Here is a 12,597-nt window from a genome sequence, read left to right as displayed (position 1 = left end):
GCAAGCCCAGAACAGCCTTTTGTCTAGGCTAATCTCACTACATTAGTAAGACACCTTTCTGAGGACTCGACCTGATGTCCCACGTGTTAGGAACTGCTTGGAAACAAACTATTCTTGGTCCTGGGTGAACCCCAGGGATGCTTCTGCCATGTTTCCTCTATGTATGCTCTCATCAGTGCTCAGCTAAAGACTCAGGGGGAATCTTCTACAGATCTCTGGAACTCTTTGTATAAGTAGCTCTCTCTTCTCTGATAACTCTGTCCACAATTCTATTCTCCTCAGTATGCCCAAAGTCCAAACTGTCTCCTCAACTCATGGAGATTACTAGGACTTTTGGGTTCTCTCTCCCTAAACTAGAGCTGGAAATTCTCTCCCATAAATAAAACTAAGACAAGTATAGGGCTCATCTTCTTTGTTTCTGTTTTCTTAGAAATCACACTGTTCTGTGTTATTTGTATCCAATGTCTGAAAACCATTGTTTCATATATTTTATTCAGTTTTTTAGTTGTTTAAGACAAGAAGCTATATCCAGTCTGTGTTAATCCATCATGGCTGGAAGTAGAAGTTTTACTGTTGCTTTTTAACATACTCAGGGCCACAATCTGCAGCCACACAGGTTGTGAACTATATACCTCCAGCATACAATGTGCACATACCCTTCCCCCATTCTCACCCTAGATTTGAGTAAAATGGCAGCCCTAAACATTCTATTTATAATGAGCTTATAATCAATAACATTCATATTTGGATAAGAATAACTCAAAGATAATTCATACTTTATAATTATGATCTTTTTGTTTGGAATCTGAACAAGTGTCCTCACCAAATAATTATCATAAATGATTATTTGGTTCCCACAAGAGAACCTAATTGAAGTATAATGCCTACAGTAATTGATTAAAAACACCTAAGTGACATTTGTAATGGGGTTCCTGTGGAAAGACAATTAAAATTCTAACCAGGGATTCCAAGAACATATTTCTCTCCATTGTTAGTTTACTGTGCACACACATTCACATGGAAGTGGGTGGGAGAATAAAGGTCAAGATCATAAAAATTCAGGTGGACATGAGATAGATACTAACTTGTACACTGTATATTAACACGAGGAAAATACTCTTTTTACCCATGTAAAGGTTTATTATAGAAGCATCTTTTTAGTTAATATAGAGACTGACCTATGATGATAGCAGAATAAAATGTACTTACTCATCCAACTCTTCTTCTTCTGTTTTAGAACTATCAGCATAGAGGTACTTGCTCATGTCCACAGGTCTTACATTTTTTCTTTTTGTAGACTGGGGAGGAGAATCCTTTATAGTTACAAAAGTTTCTGGCTCATCAAATGGGTTCAAATACTGAGGAGTCTGTACCTCTTTAAAGGGATTATAGCTATTATTATAAAAAGATTCTTCTGTTTTTTTAGGTGATGCTGTTTCAGTGACTGGTTCTATAAAACAATAGCAAAAGATGAATGAAATCAAATTAATATTACCTGATATTTTTTAATATTTTTGGTGTTTTCAAAAATAATCTTGAATTAATCTCTTATGATGCTGAAAAGGTCAAAACAATAATATGTTTTAGAGGGGCTAAGTTCAGAAGATGGGTTACCTAAGATCTTTGTCTACTTCTCCAGGAATGCTGCTCCCTAATATGGCATCTTTGGAATGCACTTTGAGTCTCTAATATTATTAGTATTACAGTATGGCAATTTTTGAAATTTTAACCTTCTTAGAGGTATAATATTCTATTTACTGTTTATTTTACTTGACTATACTAGCTTGCCATCCTAAACTGATATAAAATAAATTTCTGTTTTTAAGAACATTAAGTGAGTTAAAATGTGAAATTGTCTTTGGTAGTTACACAGGCAGAGACCACTTAGGGAAGTGAAAATTCATTCTGGACTATATCAAAAATATACCCACACATCACTGAATTTGTTTCTTCAAAGCCTTCTAAGAGTACGTTTTTGTATGCTGCACAATCTTAAATGTTTAGAGCTTTTAATGAGATGTTTGATTATTTTCAATATGACTTGGATCCAATCAATACTCTGTTTAATAATGTAAAGGACTAACATAGAATTCGGAGGTTGAAAGCACTACATTGAAATCATACTGATAAACTGATAGTCATGTTACACCAAATTCTTCTAAATTCTTATTGCATGTGAACACAAGTGCAGTAGGGGCAGAGAGAGAATCCCAAGTAGGCTCTGCGCTGTCAGCACAGAGCCCCACACGGGGCTCTGATGAACCATGAGATCATGACCTGAGCTGAAATTAAGAGTTGGATGCTCAACCAACTGAGCCACCCAGGTGCCCCTAAGTTTATTATTTTAAATTTCATCTTGAAAACCAAGGTACCCTTAAAAATAAAATTCTGACTCACAGAATTCTGACTCACAAAAAGCACTCATGTCCTTCAATGATACTTATGACGTGCTTAGTATAACCCTTTTTCTTCTTTTCTATGTCTTAATATTTTAAAACAAAACTAGAACTTGTAATAAAACTGTCCAAAATTTGGTCATGGATTCTGCTCACAAAAATAAATGTTTTCCCAAAATGAAGAAAAGTTTCAGAGAGCCATCAATCATAATGTAGTTTAAAAGTTGGTTTTAATTATGTTGTGCAACCCTGACAAAATACTCTAGAAGGCAGAAAACTGGTTACTGAAATTCTCAAGAAAAATAACTGAATTTCATGTGACACTTCAAACAATTTAATCCAATTATTATAAAAATTTCACGACTGACATATTTACAACTTTTACATTTTAACGTTAAACTCCTTTTACTTACATACTTTAGACATTAGCCCAGAAAACTTATTTTGTCTTTATATTGGGAAAAAAAATTCTGAATTGAAATTCTATACACCATGAAGAAGCAATTACAAAGTGTGAAAGAGACTTCATAAAATCATAATAAATACTGAAATGAATTTAAATAAAATTTAAATTTTAAATTTAAATTTAAATCTAGACTACGCTAGAGAAGACTCAGCAACGGTAACTTTTGTAACACTAGGATAATACTCAAACTTAACACTGCATTAGAATCTTTATAAAATAATGTAAATGAGGCATTTTCTTTTCTCTGTAGGGGCAGAGAGACTGGAAGATTTTGCCTATTCAATTTTTTATTAACAAATATCAAGTCTCAAATGCTGGAGAAATAGGCAAAACTGGTCAATGGAAATAAGATTTTTATTTTTACTTTCAGGAAGAGGACTGCAAAAACTGATCCAAGCAAATTCATCATTTACAAAACCAAAAACAAGAAAGTATTTAAACCACAGAGCACGATTTGAAGATGGCAGAAATGGCAACAAAGGAGGGTTTAAAATAAGATTATTATATATAAAAGCTAACAAATACATTTAATAACTTTCTAAAAGGGTCACTGAAGCACAGAATGTCATGAATCTAAGACGAGAATTGAAGCTGTAAAGGCAAATAAAAGAACCATCTAAACAACAGCAACACATTATTTTTTCCTCAAAGGCTTTTGTTACCTGAGGATGCGAATTTTTGATCAATAAAAATTTAAAAATTACTTCTAGAAAAACAAGTATTCTTCTATTAGAAAATACTTAGTCCAAAGTCTCTGAGAGATGTATATTTAAAGAAAATACTGGTTGTCACATTGTCTTTTTTTCTTTTCTTTTTTTTTTTTTTTTTTTTTTTTTTTTAGCTCTATAGGCATGATTAAAGATTCTGAGTCAGGTTGGCTAACCGCTCCTAAACAAAAATTATGTGTTATCTGCTACTCCTTTCAATACCTCAGAAATCAGACCTACATGTATTTTTTTAAATTGTTTTTATTTGATTTTGAAGTGGAAAGTTCAAATACTGGTGTCTCAAAATGCTGTGGTAATATTTTAAAACTCAGATATATGTAGCACACAACTGAGGAGAAGCTGTGTGGTCAAAAGAAGACACTTGATTAGGAATCTTAGCTCCACCTCCACTTCCATTTACCTAAAGTTCTTATTCAAATCAGTGAATTCCTCGGGGCCTCAGTTTCCTAATCTATGAAAAGAGGCAGCTGAAGTAGATTACTTCTAAGATTTATGATAGCCATTGAGATTTAAAATATATCCTTAATATATATAGCTTACAAACAAAATCTCATTATTTTAAATTTACTAGTTTAGAATCTGGTAAGAAGGGAGAAAGTACAGAAGAGAAGACGAAACGGATTATAAAATGAGATTGCTCCAACAGGAGTGAATCCTGAAGTTAAAACTGCATTTTCACCATGAGAGGTAGTAACAAAATTCTTCAAAGCTCATGAGGATTTCGTAAGAGCAGTCTAAAAGATGCACACACTGGTTAATCATTCTTGCATTTACTTTGGAAAAACAGTTTAATTAAACAGAGGTCTCACTCCTTCCACAGCTCTTATCTAGGCTTTAAGAGTTCAAAACTACGTGATAAGAAAAATGACTTAGGAAAAAAAAAACTCCCTGGATTTATTCCTTGCAAGTATGTTGTATACATGATAGCGGTGGTTTGCAAGCTTCTTTTCGCTCCATGCCATTTACATACACAACCAACTCTCACTACTGACTATAATTCTCAGCCTGAGACATGGAGTGTGGGGTGGAGGGGTTCACTGGACTCTCTGAGGGTGAGGTCAGAGGAGCTGACAGAGAAGCCATCTCCACAACCCCAGGGTCAGCATGTCTCACAACTTGCCCTTACTTTGGTAGGCTACTCTGATGAGACTTTACTATATGCCAGGTAGGTAAAATACTGTTATCTCTAACATTAGAGCTTTACTATCTAACTTGACCAAAGTAATAGAGAATTTAAAAATAAGCCTCATGTAGAAGGTGGATGGAGAGGAAGGGTGAAATAGGTGAAGGGGGATTCAGATGAGGAAGGGTGAAATAGGTGAAGGGGGATTCAGATTGCGCTTATCGTGATGAGCACAGAGTAATGCATAGAATTGTTGGATCACTGTTATGGAACACCTGAAACTAACCTAACACTGAATGTTAATTATACTGGAATTAAAAAAAAAAAAAAAAAGCCCCATGTAAATGTTTATGTGAAGGTATCTTTTTTTCTTTAAAAATAATTCAATGGAAGCTACTCAGATTTGTTGATCAACTACAAGTGGCATTGAACACAATAATATCATCATAAACAAAATTACTTTGAGTCTTTGAAAAAAAGAAACTCTTCCCACATTACTATTCAAAATAACTTCACTTTATAAAGACTTTAAAAAGTACAGAAAAAAATTTGCTACCTTCTGAGTCAGGATCTCCAAATGGGTTTAATTCTGCTACATCAGGATCACCAAATGGATTTAAATTCACAGTGGCCAAGTCCTTTTCTGCTTCATCCAAAAAGTTAAGTTTGTTGATAAGCTCTGAAAATAAACATATGTATTAGTTCACTATGATTATAGCTAAGTACAATTTTATCAATCATTCAAAAATATTTCAAATTATAATTCACATTAATAATACCTGCAAATAATAAGATGTAGCATTTTACCTATGGCAGAATGCCATTCAAGTATTTTATAGCATACCAACATATTCAAATAAAACAAAACAAATATATGCATATTAATTTGAAAATTATGTCAGAAAAAAAAGAAAATTATGTCGGATAATGAACGAGAGAAACTTTCATTGGACTCTAATTTGATCCAACAAAAAAGTACTGAAATAGATTCTTAGAAACATATCCTTCACTCCTAAATATGAATCATTTAAATGGGTTTAATGTAAGCAAATATTTTAAAACAGTATACTTATGATATATAAGCTAAGTGAAGATATATGGTCACATAATATGATGATACTGATATAAGGCTTTGCTAAAGATGGTAAGTTATTCTGTTGCCTGTTGGTATGCTACAAATTACCAAGAAAACATTCAAGGAAAAGCACAAAGACAAAACTGACAGCTAATAAGTACAGACAGAAGTCAAGAGGTAGCAGGTCACAGTAAATACAGGCAATCAGAAGCAGAAAGAAAGGAAGAAAGCTCTTAGACCTTCAGAGGAACTGGCTGATTTAGCTGAAGGCATATTTGCTTGCTTTATGCAGTCATCTTGATCTTCATCTAAGCTGCTCAGAGCATTCAATTGGTTTACAATTTCTGTAAACAGAAGCCAGTCGAGACAAATGTAAGGTAAGGTCATTTAATTAAAGAGCCATAGAAGCATGCTGTTACTCAAAAAGACAAAGAGAGGGGATGTTTGGTTAATCACGAGAGTACATTTAGAGGATGTTATTGTGATGGACTATAACAGATGTATTTAACTGAAAGTTAATGCTCTACTCATATTTTAAAATAGAAAACATTTTGTTAAATTTATATCATTAATATAACAACCATGTTAATAAACACAAAACAAAGATAATAACCCAAGAGATTGACACTGGCTTTTAGCAACCACATTTTGTATTTGTAAAACAGTACTTTAAACGCATATGTTAGAAACAATAAAAAATGTCCTCTGATACTACAGATAATACGTACCATTTTTCTAATATTCTAAATGTACTAAAGGTTTTAAGAAGTGTATCTACATGAATCATGAACATAATAAGCACTTGTTCATGTTCCACAATTTTAAAAATCAGCACAAAATAAGAAAAGTAGAAACAGCTACTGTTTTCTACTCTTGTTTTTCTAACTGTTCTTTTAAAGGAACTCCCGAGTGTTGGCTTTAGAAAATCTTATAATTTAGCCAATAAGAAACAGAACAAAAGACAAGGTTAGATAGAAAAATACTAAAATAAGATAGAATTCATTTGGTACATAAATAGAATCTTTTAACATGATTCATATATATTTTGGACAACTCTGAATATGTGCAATTATCACTCACTGGGTGAAAATTAACTTGAAAAAAGAATAAGAGCCAATAGGGTATTCTATTTAACTCTTGCTGTTTCCAAAGTTACAACCTGGGAATACCTTAGGTATGAGGACAAACAAAACAGATCCAGATTATTCAGTGGTAAAGAAAAAAAAATGATTAGAAATAGAAAATAGTTATAAATTCAGCATTTAAAAATGGTATTCTCTAGCACTGTAAATCTAAGTACACACTCTAAATTTTATTTGAACTAAATCAGAATACACAGTTTAAAAAGGTTGCCTTCGTCCATTCATTTGTCTTTGAATTAATATTTATTACTCTGTGCCAAGTACTATCCTTAGGACACAAGGATGAAAAAAATACATGGTATTGTCCTCTTGGAATTTACATCCTATAAAAATACAAATTAATACTGAAACAGACTTAGTAAATGGCTACTAGAATATGAGGTGATCAGAAAGATTATAGATCTTTGAGCTAAATATACATAAAAATTTGATAAACTTATTCAATTTTTTTGCCTTAATGAGAAATACATTTTGCATGAATAAAATTACTTGATATTTAAACAAGGGGTGCTTGAGTGGCTCAGTCGGTTAAGCGTCCGACTTCGGCTCAGGTCATGATCTCATAATTCGTGGGTTCAAGCCCCGCTTCAGATTCTGTGTTTCTCTCTCTCTCTCAAAAATAAATAAAACCATTTTTAAAAAAATTTAAAAAGTTAATTTTAATTATGTTGTGCAATTGTATTCCTAGATGTGCAATTACTAGTTTAAAATTTTTTTCTTTTAATGTTTATTTATTTTAGAGAGAGAGAGTGCAAGCAGATGGGAAGCAGAGAGAGAGGGAGACAGAGGATGTGAAGTGGGCTCTCCACAGACAGCAGAGAGCCTGGTGTGGGGCTCAAACTCATGAACCATGAGATCATGACCTGAGCTGAAGTCAGACACTAAACTGACTAAGCCACCCAGGTGCCCCACTACATTAAAATTATTTTAAGTAATGCTTAAAGATTTGTAGTTTTTCTTATATAGCTAACACATTTTAATTATTTTATTATAATCAATGAAGGTGGAAATCAATCATTTGTTAAACATCTTATAAAATAAGTATCATAGAGGAATACCGGAGAAATATGAGACTTGGTCCTTACCTTCAAAACATTAATATTGCTCTATAGAGATTTAGATACAACATGGGAATTTCTTTAAACATTATGAAGATGACTCCATCACATGATTAAATTATTTACATTGTGGTATTTCTAGACGTTTATAATGTTTCCTCCCCTTCACCATGCTTTTAGTGACATCTAAAATCAGTGATGACCATTTCCTCATTAACCCGAAATAATTTCATCTTTCCATTCTGTTCACTGATGACAGTCGTCCTTATCCTAGTTTTCCTATTTATCCATATCTTAAATAAATCTTTACATTACTCCTAGAACTTCCGCTTTAGAACTTTCATTCATATTAACCAAGTGAAAAGGTAATTCTGATTAGCTATACCAATACTCCCTCTATTTGGTATGTAAATAAATGTTAATTCAAATCATAAAGAGAGGCAAGTTCCAAAGAAATACCATCTAACTTATTTAATAAGCATTTATCAAGTACCAATATGTGTCTTTGGTAGTACCTGCCCTCACGGCTTTATATTTTTATGGGATAGGCAGGCAAGTGAAGCAATATACAATGTATGATAAGTATGATAAATATTATGATTGAGATGTTCATTTTAAGCCTGTGAAACTGGAAGAGAGGCATGTAGCTCTGAGGTCAGGAAGGCCTTCATTTAAATTTGAGCTAATACAAGACAAACAGACATTATTATTAAAATAAAAGAAAAATGAGAGCATTCTACAAGGGCAAAAGGGAGACAAGTGAAAACAAGACACATTTGAGGAAATGCAAGTTGTTTGGGGTTTAAGATGCCAGGGTGGAAAATGGAATGAGATGATGTTGGCAAACGTCCTATTGTAAAGATTATTGTGATCAAAGAATGTGAACTTTACTCTGAGAACTATGGGGATCCACTGAAAGATCAAAATGTATATTTCAGTATATCATTTCACTATTTCAGTACATCATTCCAGTAGCAACATGGTGGCAGCATTTGGAAAAAAACAGGACAAGAAGCAAGAAGGTGAGTGGTTCAGCATCACCACTCCATGAAGGGAGGCAATCAATAAATATCTGCTCATTAGAGAATAAATTAAGAATAAAGATTTGGTAGTTAATTTGACATGAGGGATAGGGAAAGGAACCTAAGGCAAGTTCCAGCTATCTGACTTGGGTGACTATGTGAATAGTGTTCCACCACTGTGATGGGGGCTATTCAGTTGGGAACATACCAAACTATAGGTGTGTGTGAAACTTCCTATGGAAATAAATCAACTGGCATTGAAGATGTTGGTCCAGAGCCTAACATACATAATTTTGTTACGGATTTCTCCCTTTAAAAAAGCACTTTTCTGTTTCTTTTAAATTTCCTATATCAATGTGCTTTATAATATATAATCAGAAACAAAGTTAAAAATGTAAAAGATTTACAATAAAAATTTATTCTCAGAATTTTTTTTAAATGTTTATTCATTTTTGAGAGAGAGACAGAGACAGAGACAGAACATGAGTGGGGGAAGGGTAGAGGGGGAGAGGGAGGGACAGAACTCAAAGCAGGCTCCAGGCTCCACGCTGTTAGCACAGAGCCCGATGCAGGGCTCCAACTCATGAACTGTGAGATCATGACTTGAGCAGAAGTTGGACGCTTAACCAACTGAGCCACCAAGGCGCCCCTCCCCCAATTAAAAAAAAAATTTAATGTTTATTTATTTTTGACAGAGAGAGGGACAGAGCATGAGCATGACACAGAATCCGAAGCAGGCTCCAGGCTCTGAGCTGTCAGCACAGAGCCCGACGCGGGGCTTGAACTCACAGACCGTGAGATCATGCCCTGAGCCAAAGTCGGATGCTCAACTGACTGAGCCACCCAGGCGCCCCCCTCCCAAAATTTTTTTAAGTAGAAAGTTTTGTCAATAGTTTACTACCTTGACCAAAGCACTTCCTGGCAAAGCATTAAGCTTTGTTTCACCAAATACTTTCACATTTGAAAAATGCTAAAGAATGCTATGTAATAGCCACACATTTCTATCCCAGTGCTACTCAAACTGAGTGTTAAACTCAAAGTGTACAGTATTTGGTCATAGCATCATAGCAACAGTGTGTCAATATGGACTTGCTTCATATTGATGAGAATAAGGTGGAAAACTAAATTAGGGACAGGCAATCGAAGCAAAGAGTCAAGTAATTTGAGATTCTACTGTTAGGAAGGCAAAAGTGGATAGAAATTGACCACCAGAGATTATCACATTGAAAGAAAAAAGGGGATGGGGTGGGGTGGTGGCATTAAGAGTAGGTGGTGTTTTCCTTTTGAGAAAGTCTGTAGTTGAGTTAAAAGAAGAAAAAAATAAAATTGCCTAGAGCTAGAACACACCTGCAAATCTTGCAGCATCCTCATTCTTCTCTCCAAAGCATAACACTGGCCAGTGATACATCTTTTTTGAGGGACCACATATTCAAATTCTTGCCCATTTGAAAAAAAATAGGGTTGGGGATATCTGGCTGGCTCAGTCAGTTGAGCCCTATTGATCTCAGGATTGTAAATTTGAGCCCCGCCTTGGGTGTAGAGATTACTTGAAATAAAATCTTGAAAAAAAATTTTTTAAACAGGGTTGTGTTTTTAGTATGGTCAGACATTAAAAAAAAATCTATTCTGGATACAAGACAGTATCAGATATCTGCTTTGTGGGTATTTTCTTCTAGTCTATGACTTATACATTTTCTCAACAATCTATTTTGACAAGCCTAAGTTTTTAATTTTGATGAAGTCTAATTTATCAAAATTTCTTTCATGTTTTCTTTTCTGTGTCTTATGTATGAACCCTCTGCCTGCTCTCAAGTCACAAATACATTGTTTTTCTTTCCCCTCCCCAGAAGCTTTATTGTTTTAGCTTTTACATTTAGGTCTATGATCAACCTTGAATTAATGTTTGTGTATCCTGAGAGGTAAGAATTGAGGCTCACTTTTTCCACATGGACAACAAGGTGTTTCAGAATAATTTGTTGCAAAGATTTTCCTTTCCTCACTGAATTATGCTGTCCCTTTGTTGAAAATTAATTGGCCAAGTTAAGTTTGGTATTTCAACTTAACTTTGGTTAAGTATTTCAGAACTTTCTGTTTTGTTCCATTGAACAAGTTGTCTGTCCTAGGCCAATATCACACTATACTGATTTATACCTTTAGAGTAAATCTTATCACCTAGTAATAATATTACAATGCTGTCCTTTTCAAGACTGTATTATTATTCAGGTCCTTTGCATTTCCAAAGATATTTTAGAATCAGCTTTCCATTTTCTTTTTTTTTAAACCTGCTAGGATAGGGGCATCTGGGTGGCTCTGTCTGTTAAGCGTCTGACTCTTGATTTTGGCTTAGGTCATAATCTCACAGTAATGAGATTGAGCCCCACATTGGGCTCTGCATTGGGCATGGAGGCTGCTTAAGATTCTCTCTTTCCCTCTCTCTCTGCTCCTCCCCTGCTCATGTGTGCATTTGCTCTCTTTCTCACTCTCTCAAAAACAAAAACAAAACCCCACAAAACTTGCTAGGATTACAATTAGCCCTAAATTCAATGTATATAGACTGATTTGGGGAGGATGGAAATCCTGACAATACTGAGTCTTCTAATCTATGAACATAGACTATCTCTCCATTTATTAAGGTCTTCTCTAATTATTTTCAATATTGTATCATAGTTTTCTGTGTAGAGGTTTTTCTACATCTTTTGTTAAATTGATTTCTAAGTATTTATACTATTTTTAACCTTGATTGTAAATGGAATTATTTTGTTAATTTTATTTCCCAAATGTTTGCTGTTCATTTATAAAAATATAGATTTTTCTTTTTAAATTTTTTAAAAAATGTTTATTTATTCTTAAGAAAGAGAGAGACGAGCATGAGCAGGGGAAGGGCAGAGAGAGAGGGAGACACAGATCTGAAGCAGGCTCCAGGCTTCAAGATGTCAGCACAGAGCCCGATGCGAGGCTCGAACCCAGAATTGTGAAATCATGATCTGAGCCAAAGTCAGACATTCAACTGACTGAGCCACCTAGGCACTCCTAAAAATATAGATTTTTCTATATTAATTTTGCATTCTGTGATCTTGTTAGGATCTCCAGTATCATGTTAAACAGAAGTGGTGAAAACAAACATATTTGTCTTGTACCCAGTCTTAGGAGGAAAGTATTCAGTATTTCACCATTACATATGATTTTAGCTGTAGCTTTTCACAGATGTTCTTTATCAAAATGAAGAAATTCCCTTACATTGAAACCTTGCTGAGAAACTCAGTATGGAATTTTGTCAAATACTCCTTTATATACCTATTGAGATGATTATATGGTTTTTCTCCTTTATTCTGTTATGGTTAAATCAACTGTGCATTCCTGGGACAAATCCTCAAAGAATGCATACTGGCACTTAGAATATTCATTGTCCCCTGGTTCCTCCCCTAAATACTGGAGAGCTAACTTTTTCTTTGGAGCTCTCACTTCCAATCTTGCCCTGTCACCAGAACTCTCCTGGAGTCTCCTAGGGAGGCAGGGGGGCCTAGAGAATTCTGATCAGTTGTCATTAGTACAAACAAAGCAGGATTAGGGTTTAAGAGTGACACAGA

At 34.3% G+C, this 12,597-nt stretch overlaps 1 protein-coding gene across 15 annotated transcripts in view; it reads right to left on the bottom strand.

Moving 5' to 3' along the window:
* Window positions 1–12,597, bottom strand: part of EHBP1 (EH domain binding protein 1) — a 363,403-nt gene that overhangs the window by 177,058 nt on the left and 173,748 nt on the right. For 8 of the 15 annotated variants that reach the window (XM_043603493.1, XM_043603489.1, XM_043603486.1 and 5 more), the window contains exons 8-9: window positions 5,270–5,392; window positions 1,210–1,450 (exon numbers count right to left, since the gene is read on the bottom strand). In XM_043603493.1, coding sequence (XP_043459428.1) covers window positions 1,210–1,450; window positions 5,270–5,392 — 364 coding nt within the window. Of the gene's footprint in view, window positions 1–1,209; window positions 1,451–5,269; window positions 5,393–6,027; window positions 6,133–12,597 lie in introns of all 15 variants that reach the window. The other 7 variants (XM_043603483.1, XM_043603482.1, XM_043603480.1 and 4 more) reach the window with 1 other exon arrangement.

The sequence above is a fragment of the Prionailurus bengalensis genome, chromosome A3, assembly GCF_016509475.1.
Source record: "Prionailurus bengalensis isolate Pbe53 chromosome A3, Fcat_Pben_1.1_paternal_pri, whole genome shotgun sequence".
Taxonomy (NCBI): domain Eukaryota; kingdom Metazoa; phylum Chordata; class Mammalia; order Carnivora; family Felidae; genus Prionailurus; species Prionailurus bengalensis.
The sequence above is the reverse complement of the archived record's forward strand: the minus strand, read 5'-3'. Positions and strand labels throughout refer to the sequence as shown.